This window comes from Euprymna scolopes, chromosome 14 (assembly GCF_053919585.1).
Source record: "Euprymna scolopes isolate OS-2025 chromosome 14, ASM5391958v1, whole genome shotgun sequence".
In the NCBI taxonomy this organism is placed as follows: Eukaryota; Metazoa; Mollusca; class Cephalopoda; order Sepiida; family Sepiolidae; genus Euprymna; species Euprymna scolopes.
In genome coordinates, this window is record NC_136495.1 from 97,063,998 (window position 1) to 97,085,959 (window position 21,962).

The window sequence follows — 21,962 nt, forward strand, 5'->3', positions numbered from 1 at the left end:
TGGAACTCTTTATTTAATCCACGGGATAGCATGTTCTTGTTTCATCGGACATGACTGAATAGAAGTCCTAACTAATTCATAGTTGTATTTTGAGTGTCAACTGCACTAAGAATTAACCATTCAGCCTCCAGAAGAGTGTGATTTACAACTGAATTTTACCAAGTGCTTTATCCACTATGCCATGTACAATTCTAGTATTAATTTTAGGAGCCTTAAACCTACTTGTTTTTAGATGTACAATCTTACTATGTATCACTATATGTCACTACATACATATATATGTGTGTGTGTGTGTGTGTTACAAGTTCGACAGAAAGATTCCAAAGTTCAACAAAATACACCTGAAAATGGTAGGAGGTTACATCGACCAAAACGTGAAAATAACACCCAAGATGAGAACAGTAGTCATAAAAATTCAAATATGATTATATTCATTATAGATTGTTTTTTTTTTTTTTTTTTTATTAATTTGAGTTTTTGAGTAATTATTTTAAAATTTTTGTTATAATAAGCATAAAAACGTGTGATGTAAGTTTGAAAAGGGGCAAATTATTAGATCAGAAAGTTGAACCACTTACTTTTTCAAGTGTTATCGATTCCCATCAACCATGCTTTATCAGAAATTTGATATTGGTGGGATTATGGGTGCCTTATACGAGTGGCCATGTACAGCATACCACCTCTTGCATCAACTTAAAAATGCAGCTAGATATCCTGGCCATGAAGGAGTATGATAGAAAACTTGATGAGTTCATTAGAAACAATATAACTGTATTCAACCTGACTGATGTCAGCCTTTTGAATTGGATCCCGTGAAAACTAAGTGTGAGACATTGCCTGATGTTGCCCACTCTGGAATCTGCAGCAACTAAAATACCAAAACCAGAAGTACCATGTTAAGGACCATGATAAAAGTTAAGCAACAGAGAAAAGCCTTTAGCAACGGAAATATTTCTGGATAGTCTTCTAAACTTACTGACACAAACTGATGAGCTAATGCTCCAAACAAGTTGAGAGAAGAAGTCAATAATAATTGAATAATTCAGTTTTAACTAAAGCTTTTCACAGTGAGTCCAATACAGACAAATTTCATGGAAGAGCTATCATCATCATTTTTTTTAAATCTAACAAGTGCTTCAATTATTTTTTTTAACATGTATGTATGATGTATATATATATATATATATATATATATATATATATATATATATGTATTTTATAAAGTTTTGTTTTCAGCGAAACTGAGCACTTTTTTGTCTGAATTCAATTTTTTTGTTTGCTTACTTTTAATGAATAAAATTCAAAGAATTATTATTTTTTTAAGTGGTACGTAACCATAGTCAGTAGCCTAATTTCCTGACTAAAAGTCAAACTTGTCAAATTACCAGAGTCCTGATTACTTAATGAATTTGACTGAGACTGACTCCACAGCCTTGTATGTATTTACAACAAAAAGTTGTGTTTTCAATCCAGGAAACTTTGGAAAAGAATCATTCTTACCTTTAGAATCTGAAAGATTGAGAATGAATACTGACAAATAAAAAATAAAGTAATTATTTTGTATAATTAACTGGATATGCTATTGAATTTAAAATACCCACTTCCTGAACAACAAGGCTAATTATGCACTGCCTAAAAAATAATCCTAAAAAAATCATAAAAATTTATCAAGTAGTTTTATTTTTAACTAAGAAACTCAAATTTTATGAGTACCTTGAAGTAACTGTGTAGCCCAACCTTATGAAAAAAAAAAAAAAATGTCAAAAATAAAGGGAGATAACTCAACAATATTACAAATGTTGTCGGGTTGATTAATTTATATTAATAATTAAAAAAATTTCTTTGATCAGTTTTATTCTGATTTTTGAAATATGAAATTTCTGTTCCGTGATGGGTACATACATCGTAAAGATTTTCTTTGAATTTTGTTTTTTTATTAGGTTGAATTCTAAATAAGAACTTTTTTTCTAATACTTTTGGGTAGTATTTTTAAATAGCTTGCTTCCTTATCATATTTCTGTAAAGTATATTGAAGTATATTGTCTGGTCTAAATTATCTCTGTTTAATTAATATCGCAACTTAGATCCTTCTTCATCATTACTCCCACTTATAAGTCCAAATACTGAATTGAAAACCACAATTTGAATTTGAATTCTCATTAAAATAATTATACCATTTGGTTCTTGTCCAGAATTCCCCCTAAATTAAACAAAAAAAGAAAAATTTGTATGATGTACATACCTATGATGAAATGAAAACATCATATTCCAAAAATCAAATTTTATGAGTATCTGCGAAGAGAGGGTCTCGTCCGCCACTTTGAAAATTCTCAAGAAACAACGGGAGATAACTCAACAATAATTCATAGTTACTAGAGTTGTTTTAATGCCTATGGATTCCCATTAATCACTTAAAAATGATTTTCTTTATAAAAATAAAACTACTTGATCAACTTATGTGATTTTTGAAATATGATATTCCTGTTTCGTCATGGGTATGTATATCCTACAAATTTTTCTTATTTATTTTTTAATATAAGAGGAATTTCGGACAAGAACCTATCATTTTAATATTATTATAATGGGAAATACTTTTTATTATATTCTCGATTTTTATTTCTAGCTTTGATAGCTATTTTTTTTATGTAAAGTATTGAATGGCCACAACAAAACTTGTTTGAATATTGGATGATTTGAACCTTGTAGAACCAACTAGCTGGTTACAGATGAGTAATTATAATTATGCCCCAAAAAAAAGGGAAAAGTAGCAGAGTTGAAAAATAATAAAGGTAGTAATTTAATAGGAGACAAATGGTCACAGGTTGGAAAAGTGACCATTACTAGCCAATGATTTTCCGTAAAATATTAATCATATACAATAGGTATTGTGTTTTGGTATTAAACAATCTTAAAAAGGTTAATATGCCGTAAAACTGATAAACCAAACCTAAACCTCTTTTTGGCTAAACAGAACCACATAATAAAATTTGAAATAGTTACTGTTTATAGCATGACTTCCTGAAAGAAATGGTGGGGAATGTTGAGTTATCTCCCCTGAAACTATTAAGATAATTGAGTTATCTCCACTTGAATAATTGCATATTTGGAAAAGTAGAATAGTGTATTTGTGTATGATCTTTATTATTATTATTATTATTATTATTATTATTATTATTATTATTATTATTTACTAATGTGTCACCGCTTATCAAGGCCTGGGGGCAATTCGAGATCATTGGTTGGATGGTGAGTACCACCATACAAGGGTTGGGAGGGAGGAAAAATGTAGGAATGGGCAGAAGATATCTCCAGAAGAAATTGTTTATACAAGAGGATGATTTAAAAAAAAAAAAAAAAAAAAAAAAAGTATTTGTTTACATTAGACTTGAAGATGATCATGTTGTAGTCAGCAGAGAAGCAGCTTCGCAGTGTTTTGTTCTAGAGATGAGATGCTCTAAGAAAGAAGCTTTGTTCATGGAAGTTGTGCTTTGTCTTTGGTACAGAGAGGGAGAAAGGAAACTTCTATGCTGACAAGTTTTTGCTGTGAATGTTTCTCACGGGGTGGAGGACAAGGGATTGGAGCACAATCGAGCACATACCAGCTGTAGGGAAGTAAAGAACTTATCTCCCACTAGATTACAAAATCAGTTTTAGTACTCTGTCAAAGCAAAAAGGGTTTGACGTTGCTTAATTTAGGTGGTCCAACAGGAACCGGTGGGTCAACATTGCTTGTGGTCATCTTTAACAGTCATTCCAAGCTTGCTTTTTCTCTGATCTTTCTCAGTTGCAATCTGCATATACCTTTTCCCTCTGGAGTATATGATCTGCATGGATTAAATCTGCTGTCTATTCAGTCAGTTGCTTCTGTTCCCTACAGATTTTCATGGTTCTTGCCTCACCACAATGCTTAAATACCACACTGTGCTGCTGCTAAACAGACCAAATCTACAATAATATACATTCACGTTGGACCCTCTGCATAATCACACCGATGTTTGCTCGGAGATGTACTGGCAATCTTCTTTCACATTGTATTCTGCAGTTCTGAATGTGTGCTTACTCAGAATTGTGTGAATCGCTGTCACATTTTCAAAGTTCTATATTGTCTAACTATCGTGATGTTCCTAAATTTTATGCATTTCCTAATTAGTTTAGTAGCCTCTGTCTATTGCTAATGGTTTTATAACAATGGCTTAATAAAGGAAAAAAAATCTGTTTATCCAACTCGAGCTTTTTTCAATATGTCCAGATCCCTGTAGACATTTGCAATGCAAAGCTGATTCAATAGCAGGGAGTCAAAGCTAACTTGGTCATCAAGACCTAAACCACAAATCCACTTAAACATAATGATGTCATTCCTCTGTATCCTCAGAAAGTTATGGAGAGACCAGGATTCACTCACATACAACGTAGCACTATGATACATAGTTGCTGTAAACTAGACTTCACGTACTATGAACTTTGAGTTTGCTTTCAGCAGATGCATAACTCTTGCACTCCTCTCTATTTTGAGTGATGTTTCTGACAAATGAGGAAGAATTGCTGCTTGCTGGATCTGCTGTTTTGAGTTGGTAGGATATGGAGATTGACAATCCTCTCATGGTATTCATTATCATTCAACTCTCTCTTTATCCATTTTAGTAACTCTTATTCTTGTTATTTTTTAGCCTTAATAAGTGATGACACATTAAAAACCAAAATTTTAAACAAATAAAAGCCTGCCACTATAAATGGCAACTGTTTTAAGAGACTTTGTTCATTAGTCCAGTGTATAATATAAACTTGAACGTAATTAGATCATAGACATTTGCCAAAAGATTTATTTGTATTATTTAATGATTTTTATTCAGATCTTTGTTTTAATGTTGTCTTTTTTATTGAATATTATTTCATTTTTTTAATTATCAAATATTCTAACACAATTTTTATAGAAGTATATAATGGTTTGGCTTTTTTAGAAATTCTGTGGAACAATGAAAAAAAAAATGTTTTTTGTTGGCTTGTTTTTCAGAAGTTTCTCCTGGCCCCCCACCCCCAGGTGAGCTGCTGATGTTAATTAGTGTTCAAGCAATCCTGTTGTCGTTCTTTGTTCTTTCCTATCATGTTGTTGTTCAGCTATTGCTGTTGTTAAACACTCACATGTACACAAAAGCAAAAATGCAAGAAAAAAGAGCCCATTATCAATTATCTGTTTTGTTTTTTAATTTTTAAAAGACTAATTACAATTATGTTGAGCTATAAATAATATTATAGGAATCTTTTAGAGATCATTTTTTTTCTGATTCATGTATAATTATGAATATATATATTGTTGAATAAGATATATATAATATGTTTATTAGATATCTTGATTGTTCTTTCTAAAATACTAAAAAAAAAATTTCAAATCAGAGTACTTTCATGACTGATAACACCATTCCCAAGAGTTTAGCATTTAAACTCTTGGACCAGACATTCTTAGGCAACATTAAAATGGAATAAGTACACTGAAAATAGTGCCAAGGCTGCTGAAAAGAAAATTACTCACACCTACCAGCATTCTATATGTCTATAAAGCCACCATTTGCTAATACATTCTTACTGAATTTAGGATGATGCAATAATCACTAGCCTCTTTCTTCCTCTTTGATATGATGGAAAAAAGAATTAATAGATTCTGCACTCTCCCAAATTCTGCCCCTGTTGCATTGCTGCAATTTTGTGTCTCTGCGCTTGTTTTACAAGTAATCCACAGAATGTGCTCCAATAAACTTACTGCACTTGTAACTCCTGAACATAATACTTCAACCCATTCAACTAGTGGCAAAATCGCACCACTTCACTGTAATGGTTCTTAGATACCTGAAAATTTTCTAATAATGATTATTTTTCTGAGACGGTTTGCCTTTGAAATTTACTCCCCAGTTTCTCTAGCAGTATCAACATGCAGAAATTTAAATGTAATGTGAACAAACATCTTGCTCCTCAATTCCTCATCCAGGCTGCCTCACCCCCTAAATCAGACCTATATCAGAGCAGTCTTTATGCTTTAGTGACAATGTCTTATTTGAGGCAAACAAAAGTAAAAAAATATATATATATACACACAAAACGTTTTGAAAATAAATGCTAATGTTTGTGGCTTTCTGGATTTTTAAAGTATACGACTAACTTTTGAAATTAATGATCAACTGATCTCTCCTGCGACTGCAGCATCCATGATTAGATACATCTACAATGTGAAATCTGACCAAACATAACATTTTATGCTGGAGAATTTGCTAAAAACACTACAATTAGCATAAATGTTATTAATACAAATCAGTTTGATCATGTGGAATGTTTGACCTAGATAAACCACTATAGAAGAGTGGAAGTCTTGAATTGTGGAAAGGTTGGCTGGTCGAGAATAACTTGGAAGTAGCTGATTGGACATGATCATACAGTGAAGTTTGGAGATTTCTGATTCATTGAATCACAAGGATTTGAAAGTGAGCTTGCGAAATGTTAGAAAACATTTAACTCTGAAGAAAGGAAAAGTGTGGCAAAATAAAGAGAAAGAGAAGAGGTGCATATATATTAGTGATGGGACGATTCCAATATTTTTCCTATTGATTCCGTACTAAATTCCCGATTCTGATACAATTACTGATTCTTATTCTTATAAATCTCAAAATATTTAATTATAGAGTTGTTATTTTTCCTGATTACCGTAGAAACACATGTTAAATGTGCAGATATTTTCTCAATGGTAAAAATGCACTTAGGGGGGATAATCTATCGATTTTAATTTTACTGATAGTTTAAAATCAATAAATATTTATTATTTTATCATTACTACCATTAGTGGGAGAATTTTTAAACAAAATCAAATAAAAAATAACAAAGGAATTGTTTTTTTGGTATCAGAAAATAGGCACAAATTTTTCCAATTCCAATACCTAAAAAGAATTCTTATTTTTCCGATTCCTGATTCTGATTAATATTCCAACACTAATGTGTGGCTGTGTGCAATATATATATATATATATACACACACACACACTCCTTATATAAACATTGTAATAAGTCTACATGGTTTGAGGAATGGAAGTGTTGATTAATATATGTAGACTCCTTACAAGTTTATATAATTTTATTGATAAGCTCTACACACATATTGAACACTTTTGAAAAAATATTGGTTTTTAGTTCAACATACTTAAATTCAATTAATCAATTAACCCAGTTGTTGCATCATATTCAAGTATATACAGTATTAATTCAACATCCTTATTTTTGCCTCATAATTTAAGAAATAATTATAAGACCCGTTTCACATTATGATTATTACTGTTTCAAATAAGAAATTGTACTTTTGAAGTACATTATTTATAGTTGTGACTGGTTTTCTTATCTTGGAGGACTCTACTTTTCAGTTTCTTACATAACGTTATAGTTCGTAATCCTTTTGAAATTATAAATAGAATCCTTGATTTAATCTCTTTTCTAATTATATAAGGGTTGTCCCAAAAGTAAAGTCTCCTATTTTTAACTTTAAAACTAAAATGTTGAATAGCTATGAAGAAAGGATTGGTACCATTAAAGCGAGCGACCTTTTGTGCTCCAGAATTTATTTTCTACATAGTCACCACCATTCTTAATGCATTTTGCTGGCCTCTTTTAATGCTCTGGTCATAAAATCAGAGTGAATTTTGTCACTCATATCTCTGTTGCCACTCTTAAATCGAAAAACCTATCTCCTAACTGTGTTGACATCAACTGCATCAATGTTCAACAGGTGCTGGTGAATGTTGATCAGTTCAATTTTTTCTGCATGGAAGAATACAATGACACATCTTTGCTTCTGGTGCACATCCATGACGGGGGTTGCTTTTTTAGAATCTCACATCGGCAGCAGAGAGATGAAAATTTCAGGCCATGACTGCATAAGTTCAGTCATCATAACAATGCAAATTGCAATCTATTCTAATCCATTAAGACAGAATAAAAAATAAGAAGCATTACTTTTGGAACTTCCTCTGCAGTTAACTGGTCATTGGTTTGCTTTATCAGGATGTAACAATTATACAATATCTCTGAACATAAACAGTCCAATGCAATCACTCAATCAAGTAAATAAGTGAAAACATCTAGAAAACTAAAAGAAAAAGTAAACATTTTTTTTTTTAGAAGACAATCTAATTTAATCTAATATAAATAAAACAGTGTTTATGCGGAAATCTTGAACCAATAAACTCTTAAACTACTGATCACATACCACTGACATTGACAGAAAATAGTAATCATACTCTAAGGATGGTTTATAATGAGTAAAATCTTTGTTTGGTGGATGACTAGTGCCTGCAGAAAAATGTCAGCAATTTGAAATGCAAAATGTTCATTTCAACTTACCGTCATATTTCTGTTACTTTTCCACATGCGCAAATTCATTCATAGCTTGAACTGATTTAATTTAAAATCTTTCTTATCTATCTGTTGATAGCTCAAACTCTAGGGAACATGACTGGAGCACTAAAATTTTTGGTTTTGATTTTAGGTGATGGCATCCAAATCAATTTTTTATTTATTTATTTTTTTTTCAAACTTTTGAAATCAGTAATATGTTAGATACAATATAATATTCAATCGAGAATTGGTTCTGTAATAATAAATACGAAATCTGCATGAATAGATTTATATATATTTAAGCATATTTTACGACTAGGCAAGCCCCCCTCCCATGCTATCATAAAATGAAAATATAAAAGTCACAAAAAAGAAAAGAAAACCTACAAAAAAAAGTCGGCAAATTTAATTAAAAAGTCACAAAAACGAAAAAGCAAAAATTTTTTAAAAATCACAAAAATATTCAAAAGTCTCAAAATTTCAAATAAAATTTTTAAAAATCATTAGCACACACACAAAAAAAAAAAACTTGTACACTATTTTTCAAATGAATTATTTTTTAGAGTTTATTTCTCTACTTTCAGTAAATTAAAGAAAGGAGGATGTTGTAGTTTGCTTGAAGTATTATGCATAGTTTGTAAGGAGTCGGGTTTGAAAGCTATCACTATGCAGTCATGTACAAAAACAGCATTAGGTACAAGACATTAAAAAGAATGACGATATTGAAAGATTTCAATAATTTTCAGTCATAAAGTATTTATTTACCAACATAATGTGTTGAACCAGGATGGTATCATGGTGTTAATTTCTCTTAATTTTCAAAGTATAACTCATCTTCAGAAAGAAGAAAAAGTTAAAAATATATATTGTCACTCGAAGGAGGTGTGTTTATGCCAGAAGTAATAGGAGTGCAGCTACATTGTTTAGCTTTAATTTATCAAAAGATTATTTATATGAAAGTGTGATGGTAAAATTAGAGGAAATAGAGAGAATAATATTAAAGGAAACAAGTTTTAATAGCCAAATGCATAAAACTTGGCTTTCCTATACTGACAACTTAGTATTATTAGTTTGTAAAATGATTATTTGACTTAGTAGCAGGTTATCAAATCAAGGGAATAATTATGTTTAAACGTACTGATCTAGAACCTGACTCATGGTCGCATCAGCATCTTTTGGCAGTTTACAATAAGTGGCCGGTAAAAGCTGACGCAAACACTGCCAGATGATAAATTCAAAATGTTGAAAACAAAACTTTAGAACAAGATTAGACTTACCGTAATAGAGAGAAATTTATTTTTTCAAGAAAAGTATATTAAGAAAGCACAGAAACAACTATGAATGAAACACAAATGTTTTTTTTTTTCACTTCATAAAAAATATCTAAGAAATGTTTTCTTTGTTATTTTGCAAAAAAAGTTTCACTAAAAAAAAATTTTTTTTTTTTTTTTTTTTTAATGGCGAAAACAATTTTTTTTTTTTTTCTATTAAAAACATTGTTTGCTGATTAGCTAATCATCTCGCCTTTTTCCGATTGCTTATTGTAAACTGCTGGAAGATCCCGATGTGACTTTGGGTCAGGTTCTGGATCAGTATCCAAAAATAATTAAGTTGATCAACATAGAGAAATATAAGAATAAAAATTTCTCACTACATAATTTCATGTTTATCCCGTTCCCATGCAAACTCTGCTCTCAACTCATCTAACACAAGTATTGTAAGAATTAGAAATATGACTACCACATTGTAAGGCAGTTATAACTTGATGTTGATAACATTCGAGATAAGAAAAACAGTCCAGCTATGTATGTGCATGTGTGGATGTTGAACATCTATTTGCCATTGTTTATCTCTTTCTGATAATTAACTGTTTTGTTTTTTCTGTGTAAATGTAATATAATTTCATGTTAAAGAAGAGGTGTGTAAATGTATTGTGAAAATATATTTATTGTCCAAGAAAATTAATTGGATTGGCTAGTAAGTTCTTGGTGATTTTTTTTTTTTTTTTTTAAATAATTTGAAAGGTACCATTATCAATAATGTATCATATCTTATTGTTTATAACTTCTTCCCTAATGTTTAACAAGATTTTTAATACATTGTTGATAGAAGCCAAAAACCTAAAAAATGAAAGCAAAAAGATGTCAAAAATGTTAAGTTTTCTTAATTTGACATTATCAAAGCAACACTCGCCCCAAACAACTAAAACTAGCTTCCTCTAAAGGAGGAATTTTCATGAGAGTATGAAATTCACAAGCAGCCCCTAGTTGCATTTATATTCCTGGCAGAGGAGATGACGACATTAGGTTTTTGCAGTTCTTGCAGGGACATGTCAACGTCCTCCTACATACAAAGCTTGATATTCCCAAATAGTCACCTATATGGCACTGACCAGGCTCAATATTGCTTAACTTCAGTGATCTAATGAGAAGCGGTCTGTCAATATGATTATGTTGCATATTAACTTGAGATTATCTTGTAATAATCTCAAAATAAACAAATTAATTTCAATGACTAAAAAAGATTACAAAATCATTTCAAAATAAAATTTTCAACAAAACAATAGATTCCAAAATTTAAAAAAATAAAAAAGATTTTAGTTGCCAATCCAATATCTTATAGAACTGTGAGTCTGACCTATGTGCAAATCTAAATTAAAAAAAACGTTTCAAAGACATATCTGGTTATGTTTACAGTTACTGTTTCTCCTTTGTGATTATTAATTTTTCTATAGTATCTTTTGTTTATTAAATTGTTAAGTGAAAGTACAGAATAGGTAAAGGAAGCCCCCCCTTCTCCCTATGATAACAAGGGCTTCTCTAAATAATGTTATTTAGAAAATGAAAAGGGGCAACTGGAAGTGAAGTGGAAACAGTAATTCTGTTCTGAAGTAAATTTGCTGTATTATTTTGTTTAGATTATCTTCTTCCTTATTTTTGTAACTCTCAAAATTTTTATTTTAATCATAATTGACAACTCAGTTTTTTTTTTAGTTTTTCTTTATTTTACTGTTTTTTTTTCTCCTTGTCTCTTTTATTTTCTTTATTTTCTTTTTATCAACACCTGCAAATAAATATTATTAAAAGATTGTATTATAACAATAAATCTTGATTTGTACAAAATTGTGATAGCTGCTAATAGCTGGGTTTTATTTTTAGTTAATTTTGTTAATGTTAGCGCTAATTTCTCCATGTTACCTCCTTTATGCGAAGTCACCATTCAATTCAAAAGTTTTGGAACAATTTATATTTCCTGTCGACAACTTTCATTATATAGATGGAAAGAATTTGTTCTTTAATTTCCTTATTTACCATATACATTAGCAAATTGTTCAATCCACATATCAAACAACAACCACTTAAATTTATCTCCTAAAGATCATTTCAGCTGATATCCTATGTAACAAGCCAGTTTCATTTTTGGTGTGCTTATGTTTGTAGAAATATATGATTAACATTTATAATTGAGATTTAAGAAAATTGCATTAAGTACAAGCTATATCATGTAATAAGTCCCAGGCCTGACATATCGATGGGCACTGTTAAAATCCATATGATTTATTTTATTAAGTATTAACCTTCAAATAGTATGTGTCAAAATTTGAGCTTAATTGGATTATTTATTATGTTAACTTACAGTTATTTAAGTGAAGCTACTGTCACAAATCCGAAGTTCATGTGTTAAAATTACTTTCTGATGAGGAACATGCTGTTCAAGTGAAATAAATGAAGAAAAATGTGCTCTTTCACCAAGGCAGTGCACAAGTTGATCACAACAATAGCAAAACTACATTAATTGCACTTCGAATCATTTCACCATCCACCTTATTCTCTTGGTCTGGACCCCAATGACTACTTGCTGTTTGCAGACTCAAAAGAATGTTCCATGGAAAGAGATTTGGCTTAAACAAATAATTGATATACAGCATAATTACATTGACATGCAGATTCTCACCAGATTACCAAAGTTAAGAAACAATGAGCTTGGCCAGTACCAGATAGGTGACTATTTGGGAATACTAGGTGCTGTATAGGATGGTGGGATGGAAGCACTTCCACTATCAAGAGTAGTAAGGAGTCTCCTTCCCTCTGCTAGCCAGTAGGAGACTCTTGGGCAAGGTTGAGTACCCACAGCTCCCCCCCCCCTCCGGATGAACTGTTGAGCAGCCTGATAGTTTCTCCTGGAGTTGATCAACTCTTCATTGTTAGGCGAATGATATTGAGCTACAATGGCTAAGACTACACACTCTGTATGAGACTACCCCTATAGCAAGTAATTGCAACCTACTATAGGTACTACACTGCAGAGAGCATGATGGTGAAATGGTCTGATTGCAGAGGGGACTGATGAGCCATGATCATCAATGTTTGTGACACACCTGATACACAAAGAATAAGAACTGATATCAGAAACTGAAGCTTATTTTATAGCCAAAGATAAATTGTTCTACAAAAAAGGCATTGATTGTTAAAAAGTGTTAGAATCGGTTTATTACCCTGGAAGGAGACTATGTTTATGAATAAAATAAAATTTTTGCCATAGATTATTGTTTTATTAGTTAATCCTGGGACTTAATATGTGATGTGTGATAAGATATTTTATCAAATTTTTAATTTCAGTGTAATGTTCTGTTGCATTTGAATTTTTCCAAATACAATTGTTTATTTGAAAAAAAAAAAAGAAAATCCTAGAAGATAATTTACTAAAAATGAACCCACTTTTATTTGCTATTTTGAAACTATTATTATTAAATTGGTTGTTCAATACATTGATTTTATTTGGATTTTTATATCTGATTGATTTTAAATCTCTCCTTTGTCTCAGGTGGTAGCCTTACTGGCAGCAGTGGCAGTGGTAGTGGTCCTGGTGCCCTCAGTGGAATGTCTGGACGTATATCTGGTCACAAGTCAACCACTGCACAACCTCCACCAACAATTGATATGTTGGTAAGTGAAGAAGAAAGCAAAAGTATATATTACATCTTTGGATCATTAAGGGATAGATTGTTCTCATTTTGACAGCTATGACTGGGTAGAAATATTAATGTTATTCTTAGTTATCATCTGTTGTAAGAACTGAACTTTCAATTTCCAGAAGACTGTTATTTGTAACTGATTGTTAATCAGCACTTTTATTCACTGCACGATAGATATAATTTTTACTACATGCTATAATAATTAAGAATAACATAATAATTAACATGTGTACACAGTTATGGCTAATAGAATGAGAGCAATCTACTTTCACCAATTAAATCAGGCAGCTTCATGCCTTGTCCTGAGCAATTTCAATAAAAAATATGTGAAAATAAATAAAACATAAAACTACAAAAATATTGATTAATTCCAACCAACCACCTTAACATTCTAGAAACTGTTTATATTGTCGATGTAAGCTTCTCTTTTTAAACAAAGAGAAAATCTTCTCAGACTTAATGTAGTTTTTATTAGATTTTTAAAAAATCTGTTCTTTTCTGATATTCTTATGTTAATTCTTTTCTATTAACTTTACCTCAATTTAGCTCCATTAAACAATGTAAAAAACTAGTTTGCTAGCCTGTTCATTTTTTCATGATTTTAATTTATCATGTTTAAGAATTAAAAACAAAGTATGGTCTATTATCACACACACACACACACACACACACACACACACACACACACACACACACACACACACACACATATATTTAACTTATTTTTCCTAAATAAAACCCCCATGTTTATGAGATAGTGCTCAAATGCAGGTAGGTATTATGGTATAAATACCGTTATTCATACAAATATTAAAATATTATTGGCTATATAGATGTTTCATCTGTGATCTTGTTAGAAATCCAGCTTCCTTGCGCAATTTTACAAAATTAGCTCGGTTTTTAATATTGTCTGAAAAAGTTTTTTTCCTTTTTCCTTTAATACTGAATTAACTGCATTATATTTAAATTATATACCAAAGATATTATTTTGTAACATGGTGATCCTATCTCTCACTGTATATACACCCTCCCCCCTCATTCTTTTATATAGATGTTATAAGATTTTCTTTGATTTTTTATATGAAATGTTGTTTTACTTATCAGCATAAAAAAATAACTATATTTTTTGTCCACTAGGAATACCCATTTTTTACGATGAAGACATTTCCTCCAGGTTTCATTGTTCATATAGGTGGCATTGTATCAGCAAAATCTGTGAAACTTTTAGACAAGATACACAATCCTGGTGAGTTTTTCTTTTTTATTTTTAGATACATCTTTGCATCTGCGAGTTGTAATTTTTTTTTTATGGAATGCAGAAACTCCATGATAAAGCTTTATGAACATTAGTATATCAATTATAACAATAGCCTTAAATATGTGCCTAAAATTGTTGGTCTGTTGAGCTTAAGTTAACATTTTCTAAGTTCTGTAAAACTCCAGTTGGAATTAGCATTTCTTTTGTTCTATCAGGCATAAGTTTAATCAATTAACTAGTCTATTCATTTTCTTTTTTATTTGATTCATTTAAGTAATAAAAAACTTGGTTTATTTATTTATTGCCATTATATATATATATATATATATATATATATATATATAGGTTTGTGAAAATGTACATTTTTGTGTATATTTTCTGTTCTTCATGTATACTATCTTCTTTAATCAGAAGCATATATAAATAAGACAAGATGGTGGCCCCTACAGTTGATATTGATTACAAAACCTCCAACAATTAGAGATGGATTTGATGTGAGTTTTTTTTTTTTTTTTTAGAGATTTTATCTGTTACACCATTCTGCATTTTTATCTTTGAGAACTTTGTTATTTTTGATGAGTCCACAGAGAAAATATCCAATATTGACATATTGTTCCCCCATTTAAGAAACAGATCTGTAAATATGCCAACGTTTTTGTTTTGAAAAATAAAATGATTGGTAAGGTAAATAAAATCCTGGATCTTAGAATCTAGCAAAATTGTTTTATATATATATATATATATATATATATATATATATATATATATATATATATATAGCATTTTCTTCATTCTGTCACACATAAATTTGAAGTACAATTTAAATTTGAAAAAGCATTTTCTGTTTTGTCATGCATTAGTTTGAAGCTAGCAGATTTAATAGTTGCTACTTAGTATCTGTTTTTGTCTTTGATTAATTCCCATTTCAAATAAATACTTTTTTTATTCAAAACAATCCAGTCAAAGATAATATTCCTTAAATGTTTATTTAATAAATAGCTTTGTGGATTTTCCCTTATTTTAATCAATAAATCAACATCAGCTGTTAATGGAGAAGTGTGTGATTTACATAATGATATTATGGATAAAGGATTTAGCAATTCTCAATTGTGATCATTTATGCTTGATACTGTCAGTTGAGATATGAACCTGCATGCCCTTCCAAAAATAGCAATATCTGTTCAATTAATTGTATGAATTGTTTACAATAGTTATTGCGTTTCAGCTATAAATAACCAAAAAAGAGTTGATATGCTATAAAACTGGGAAATCTTCTAAACTCTGAATTGAATTTGACCCCCGTATATCTCATATTTTCATTGATCTTTTTTGTGAAAAGCATAAAATATCTCTTGGAAATTCTTATGTTACAAAATGGACTTATAAAATGATTTCTTGTGACTTTTTTTTAGTTTACCGCATCATTCTAGTGCATGAGCTGCATCAAGAATTCTATAGCTCTGACAGTGAAGGGTGACAGAGCTTTTCTTTTTTTTTTTTTTTTTTAGTGAATTTCCACTTAGAACTAATTATAAAAAGCAATTTGTTTGAAAATATAAAACAATTTTTCTGAGCATTTTATTATCAGGAAATCGTTTACTAAAAGCCTGTACTGGGTTCTATATTCTTCTGTTGGCGTGACCTTTATATATGCTTCAGTTTTTTTGTTTTTTTTCTTTTTGATGCATATGAAGTCCAGTTGTGTTTTAGCACTCTAGAATCATAAGTGATGAAATAGCTGTCTTCAGGATCCATAATTTACTGACTGCCATGTTGTTGCTACCATAATTCTCTCATCTTCAATGTTTCAAACATCAAAACCATGTCCATCATATATTTTCTCATATCCATTAGCAGTCTTGCCTATGTGATTATTCCAGTCATCACAGGGGAGGAAAAATCTTGACTGAGGAGATAATCCTCCTCAATAATTGATAGAAGATGCGCTTTTCAGTATCACTAAGGTTGATCTGTGGCTTGGAAATATATATGAAAGTGAGTACAGAGCTACCTGCTATCATTTTGACGACAATGGTTCTGTCCAATGTGTTGAACCTCAAACACATTGTCAGGCAATTTCTCTAACAGTAGAACTCTAACACTAGCTGCCCCTTGCAAACTTCCTGACCAAAAGTAATCGTATTAGGTGTCTTTTCTTTTGATTCTGTGAGATGCGCCATCTCTCCCTCTTGTTTTCTGTATGTGACACAGATCAATATCCTTACATTGCAATCTATCAGATAAAATATTTTAGTCAATTAAAAAAAATTTAAACTAATTTTAATATATGTATATTATACTAGCTGGCAGCCTGGCATTTCCTTGTCATACAATACACTTAAACATTATATTTTAATTTATGCAGATTGCATATGCATTATTACAGAATCAATTCTCTATTGATTATTATATATTACAAGGAATAATTTGCCCGGTGGACTAATTTGCAAAATAAAATTTTTTTAAATGATAATGTTGTTCATCAAATTCCGCCTGTGTTTGTTTACAATATCACATCAACTGATATTTGAGCTGGACCATGAATGCCCTAGAGAAGTCACTTGTTTACTTTTAAGATTTGCAAATGAAGAAATGAATGGCAGCAGTTTTAAATGATACCTCTTCTTTTATCGTAAATTGAACTCATTAATAAGAAAAAATAAAATAAAATGGCGAGGTACACTCAAGCTTGAATAGAGAATCATTTGATCTGTAGTCGAATACTCTACTACTAAACTATATCTCCAGATTATAATAAATCTGTTTTTTTAAGAAGAAATGATTTGTTGAAATTTTATTATCTTCCTTGCTGGTGTAACATAAAATATTCCCTTGTAAAAATTTTCTTTTTATCTATAAGAAAAGGAACACTATAAGATCGGATTTTTTAATCTTTGGGACTTATTGGATGAATTTCTGTATAAAATATATCTAAGAACACTGCCAGACATATAAATTAGCTTTGAAATTTGCAAAAGATAGGTTTAGCCATTTCAGAACCTATGAGGAAAGAACTCTCACACACAAATTGACTTTTATATAATAGTAGAGATTTTAAATTGTTTTTTATGATATTTCTTGGAACAAGTAACAAGTAACACTTTTGCTGCTTTTTCAGAAGAACCAGAGACACGAGACGCCTGGTGGATTGAAATAAGAACAGAAATACGTTCCCATTGCCGTGCTATGGGATGCCATGCTGTGATAGGGTATAGTGAAGAAACGTCTATATGGTAAGAAAAACTGCAGATTAGTGCGTCCGTTTATTACAGTTTTAACATTTTGCTTTATCAGGTTAAAACAATGGTTTTCATGCTGACGTTATTTTTTAAGACAGAAATTATTTGTATAAAAATTGTTTTATATTCTTCATATATATTTGTGTATATATTTGGATTCATATATAAAGATCTTGAGGATTTTTAGTAATAAAATTGTGATGATGGCATGTTTTGCAAAACTGCAGTAAAACGTTAAGCTAAACCACATGTATTTTTAATATAGAGCTCTATTTGAAAAGATATCGAGCCATTTGTGTGTGCCTGTTCTGCTATCTTGATTTGGTTCGATTACAATTTTAATAAGTTTATTTTCATATTATTTACCTATTTTCTGCTACCAAAAAACGATTTCTTTATCTTTTTTTTTTTCTTTTTTTTTTTTTTTTGTGATTTTATTTAAAACAAAATCTTCCAATGCTGGGGGGGGGGGGTAAGTAATAACCCTGTTTAAATATTATAAAAAAAAACGATGTTAAAAAAATCGAAAAAACTAAAACAAAAAAAATGCGAAAAGCAGAAAAAAAAATGGCATAAATAACCCTGTCGGATCAAACCTGCAATTTTAAGATAACAACGCTGTCTGTGTGTAGGGGGGGGGGGTAAACTAAAGAATAATCGAAGTTTAAATTAAAAACAAAAAAAAAACGTTACCCGGGTGTTTAGAGATGTACAAGAAAAAAAAAAAGTTTTGGTCGGGAGTTAGGCTTGAACCCGAAGCCTCGAAGCAAAGGCGGGGAAAAAAAATCTGACACGTTACACCGACACTAAATAGAAAAACAACTTAGAACTGACAAAATGAAACGTTTAAAAAACCAGCAAGTTAAACTAACATCAACATTTTCTAGGTCAAACATGACGTCATCGTCGCAGTAGTCGTAGAAAAGGGGAAAATGAAGGAACGATTTTTTGCTACTCCCTTCCTGTACAAAACTGGTCATTTTAGTGTGAAGGAATTAATGTTTTTGGCCAATTTTTCGATATTTGTCGTCCAAGATGTCGGGCTTCAAAATGATACCAATATCGTGAAAATCCGTCGCTTCTGTCAAAAGTTTTTGCAAGACATACAAACACACAGACATACATATATACACACATTTTTGCTTTTATATTTATAGACTAGCGAGGGGTACCCGGCGTTGCCCGGGTGTTTTTCGGGGTATGTGAAAAAAAAAACAGGTGCCCATGAAAAAAAAACAAAGCCTTCACGACGCGCAGTTGGAAAATAGTAAAGTGTTTTAAAAAAAACAGGTGCGCGTTTTTGATTGACGTGACGGCGATAGGTATTCAGCGGTTACGATTTTGTGCGGGACAGTTTTGAATGAGGTGAATAAATCGGTTTGTTTGTTTTTAAAAACCCGCTCCCTGTTTATTAGGAGGAGCGAAATGAAAGCTACAGTCTGATATGACGAAGTCGACATTGAACAAACGTTACTTAGCTCTCTTGAGACAACTGGCTTTCGGCCTGTGATTAGAGTCGAGTTTCACTTTTTTTTATACCGAAAACCGAATGTAACGCGTACCGATGCGGGAAATGTTGAATAATTAATGTTTGAAAGTCAATAAAATTAAATAGACAGGCGAGCTCCGTGGATAACTCTGAGATATTACAATTTATAGATGATATAAAAAGTTTTAAGAAGTTGTGAACCGAGCAAGCGCTTCTTTGAAAGAAGACTTTTGTGGACATCGAGGAAAAGCGTACATACATACACACATACATTTTCGCTTTTATATATATAGATGAATTTAATGAGTTTAGCTTAAAGTTAAAAAAATGATCATATTGTAATGAATGAAAGAATAATGCATTCAAGGAATTGCTATTTTTTAAAAATATCTTTTTTGTGTTCACTAAGCTTCTTTTTTTTTATAGTCCCTATTGACTTTCACCAATGTATATCCTGATGATGACAATCCTAGCATGGGACGATATAAATACCTTCATTAGATATGGGTTTGTTTTGGAAATGTTTTGTTGATTTTAATATTTGTTTTATAATTTCTGATGTGGTTTGTATTATTGGAATTCTTAGTTTAAGTGTTGCAAATGATTGTACTATTGGTGTAGGTGGGTAAAAGATGTTTGTTTATGAGAGAAGTGTCTGGTATATATGATTTTTGCTTATTGCTTCTGGAAAATATTTGTATGACTGTTTCTTAGTATCTATATATATAAAAGGTAAAACGTGTGTGTGTATTTTTTGTGTATGTCCGGCAAAGGCTTTTTTCGGGCTTGTTCTCTGATTGGTCGCTCATTCTTATAACTTTTTATATGCTACCGAGATGATAATATCTAAGATTTACAAAACTACTTAGCATGTATCTTTAATGTGGGCAACTTTTATGCGCGATTTTTGCCACATGTATTGGCCCATGCGTGTCTTTGGCTTTTCAGTATAAAAAAGCGAAACTAAAACAAACCTCAGCACTCGTGCGTTTGATCAATGTCGGTGAAAACCATCATATCAGACAATTGCTATTGATTTCATCCCCCTCCCCAACAAGTTGGAGGGAGAAAAAATAAGGCAAAAAAAAAAACTGTCTCGCAGAAATAGTTAACTGCAGATTTCATTCTCCCATGGCGTGATGTTTGACCTCAATAAAATCAACCACCTGTTTGAACTCATTCACTTTTTAATTGCTACATTTAATGTCTTACATTGCTTTCGTCGCCGTAGCATAGTTGTATTTTGTCAGCCTATTCGCCTTGAGGCTCCAGGTTCGAGTCTACCTGCCACCAACCTCCTTTTTTTTTCTTTTACAACTACAATACATTTTTTTTTTCCATTTTTAAACTTTTAATATTGAAATCACTGTTTCTTGTTTAATTTTTTAAAGTTTAACATCATGTTTTTTTGGTTTTTTTTTTATTTAAATAGGGTTGAGTTTCCATTTTTTTTTCTCTCCCCCCCCCCCACCCACACCTCCAAACACCCGGGCAACGCCGGGCACCCCCGCTAGTTTAATATAAAATATGTGGAGTATTGCAACGTCTTCAAAGATTTTCTAATGTATTTGAATTCTTCGTTCAGGTATTCTAGATACCTTTTCTTATTTTGTTATCATGGTGTGAATAGAAATATATGTAATCATTTTTGTGTGTGTGTTTTTTTTTTTACATAGGCATCGCCACTTATTAAGGCCAAGAGGCCACTCGAGGATAAGGGTTAAAGAGTGTACAGTAGAAATTGGACAATATAGTAATTGTTAGCAATGGAAATTCGGTAAATTTGTTAACAAGTGGAACGGCTCATCAAGAACTTGTTTACGTTAGACTTGAAGACAACCATATTGTAGTCAGCTGGAAAGCAGGAAAACGGAAGACAAATTCCACAGGCATGCAGTTCTAAGAAAGAAGCTTTGTTCATGGAATCTAAGTTTAGGTTTAGGCACAGATAAAGATTGGGGAGAATTATTGATAATGTTTTCAGCTAGACGAATGTTTCTTGTGAAAGTTTGGCGAGGGGGGACCATAGACTGAAGCTCAGTCGAACACTTTCCATGAAAATAATGATACAGCAGAGACAAACTCACAACATCTCTTCTGTAAGATAGAAGTTGCAGGGAAGAGAAAAGGACATCTCCTACGAGGCTACGAAGTCTATTTTGAACTCTATCAAGGCAAGACAAGTCCTTTCTAGCAGCTCCTGCCCAGATGTGGCAACAGTATTCCATCCTTGGACGTACCTGGCTCTTATATAGATAGAGAATTACATCAGCAGTGAGATATCTACTGGATCGATTGAAGGATCCCACCATTTTTCCAGCGGCTTTAGCAACAGATTTGATGTATGTGTTCCATTTAAGATCAGGAGTAAAGTGTAGTTTTGTGATGCACTTTGAAGTATAGATTATTGTTGGATTTTATTATGAAAATGTCTTGAAATGGTATTGAGTGATTGTCCTCTGTTTCATAGGTAAACTTTATAGAGGGTTCAATTGTGTCTAATTTGTTTTTAATATTCTTTATGTAGATATTTTCAGGAAGAAAGATTAAAATTTTATCAATATATCTAAAGTATTGTGTGTTTGGAGGTAATCTAAACTTGAAAAGGCCAGATTCTAGGAATTCTAAGAATTG

The 21,962-nt window shown here is 31.3% G+C and overlaps 1 protein-coding gene across 6 annotated transcripts in view; it reads left to right on the top strand.

The window, feature by feature from the left end:
- Positions 1-21,962, top strand: part of LOC145293181 (C2 domain-containing protein 5-like) — a 186,975-nt gene that overhangs the window by 74,373 nt on the left and 90,640 nt on the right. For 4 of the 6 annotated variants that reach the window (XM_080139658.1, XM_080139660.1, XM_080139657.1 and 1 more), the window contains 4 exons: positions 5,012-5,038; positions 13,192-13,313; positions 14,480-14,588; positions 17,719-17,833. In XM_080139658.1, coding sequence (XP_079995784.1) covers positions 5,012-5,038; positions 13,192-13,313; positions 14,480-14,588; positions 17,719-17,833 — 373 coding nt within the window. The remainder of the gene's footprint in view (positions 1-5,011; positions 5,039-13,191; positions 13,314-14,479; positions 14,589-17,718; positions 17,834-21,962) is intronic. The other 2 variants (XM_080139659.1, XM_080139662.1) reach the window with 1 other exon arrangement.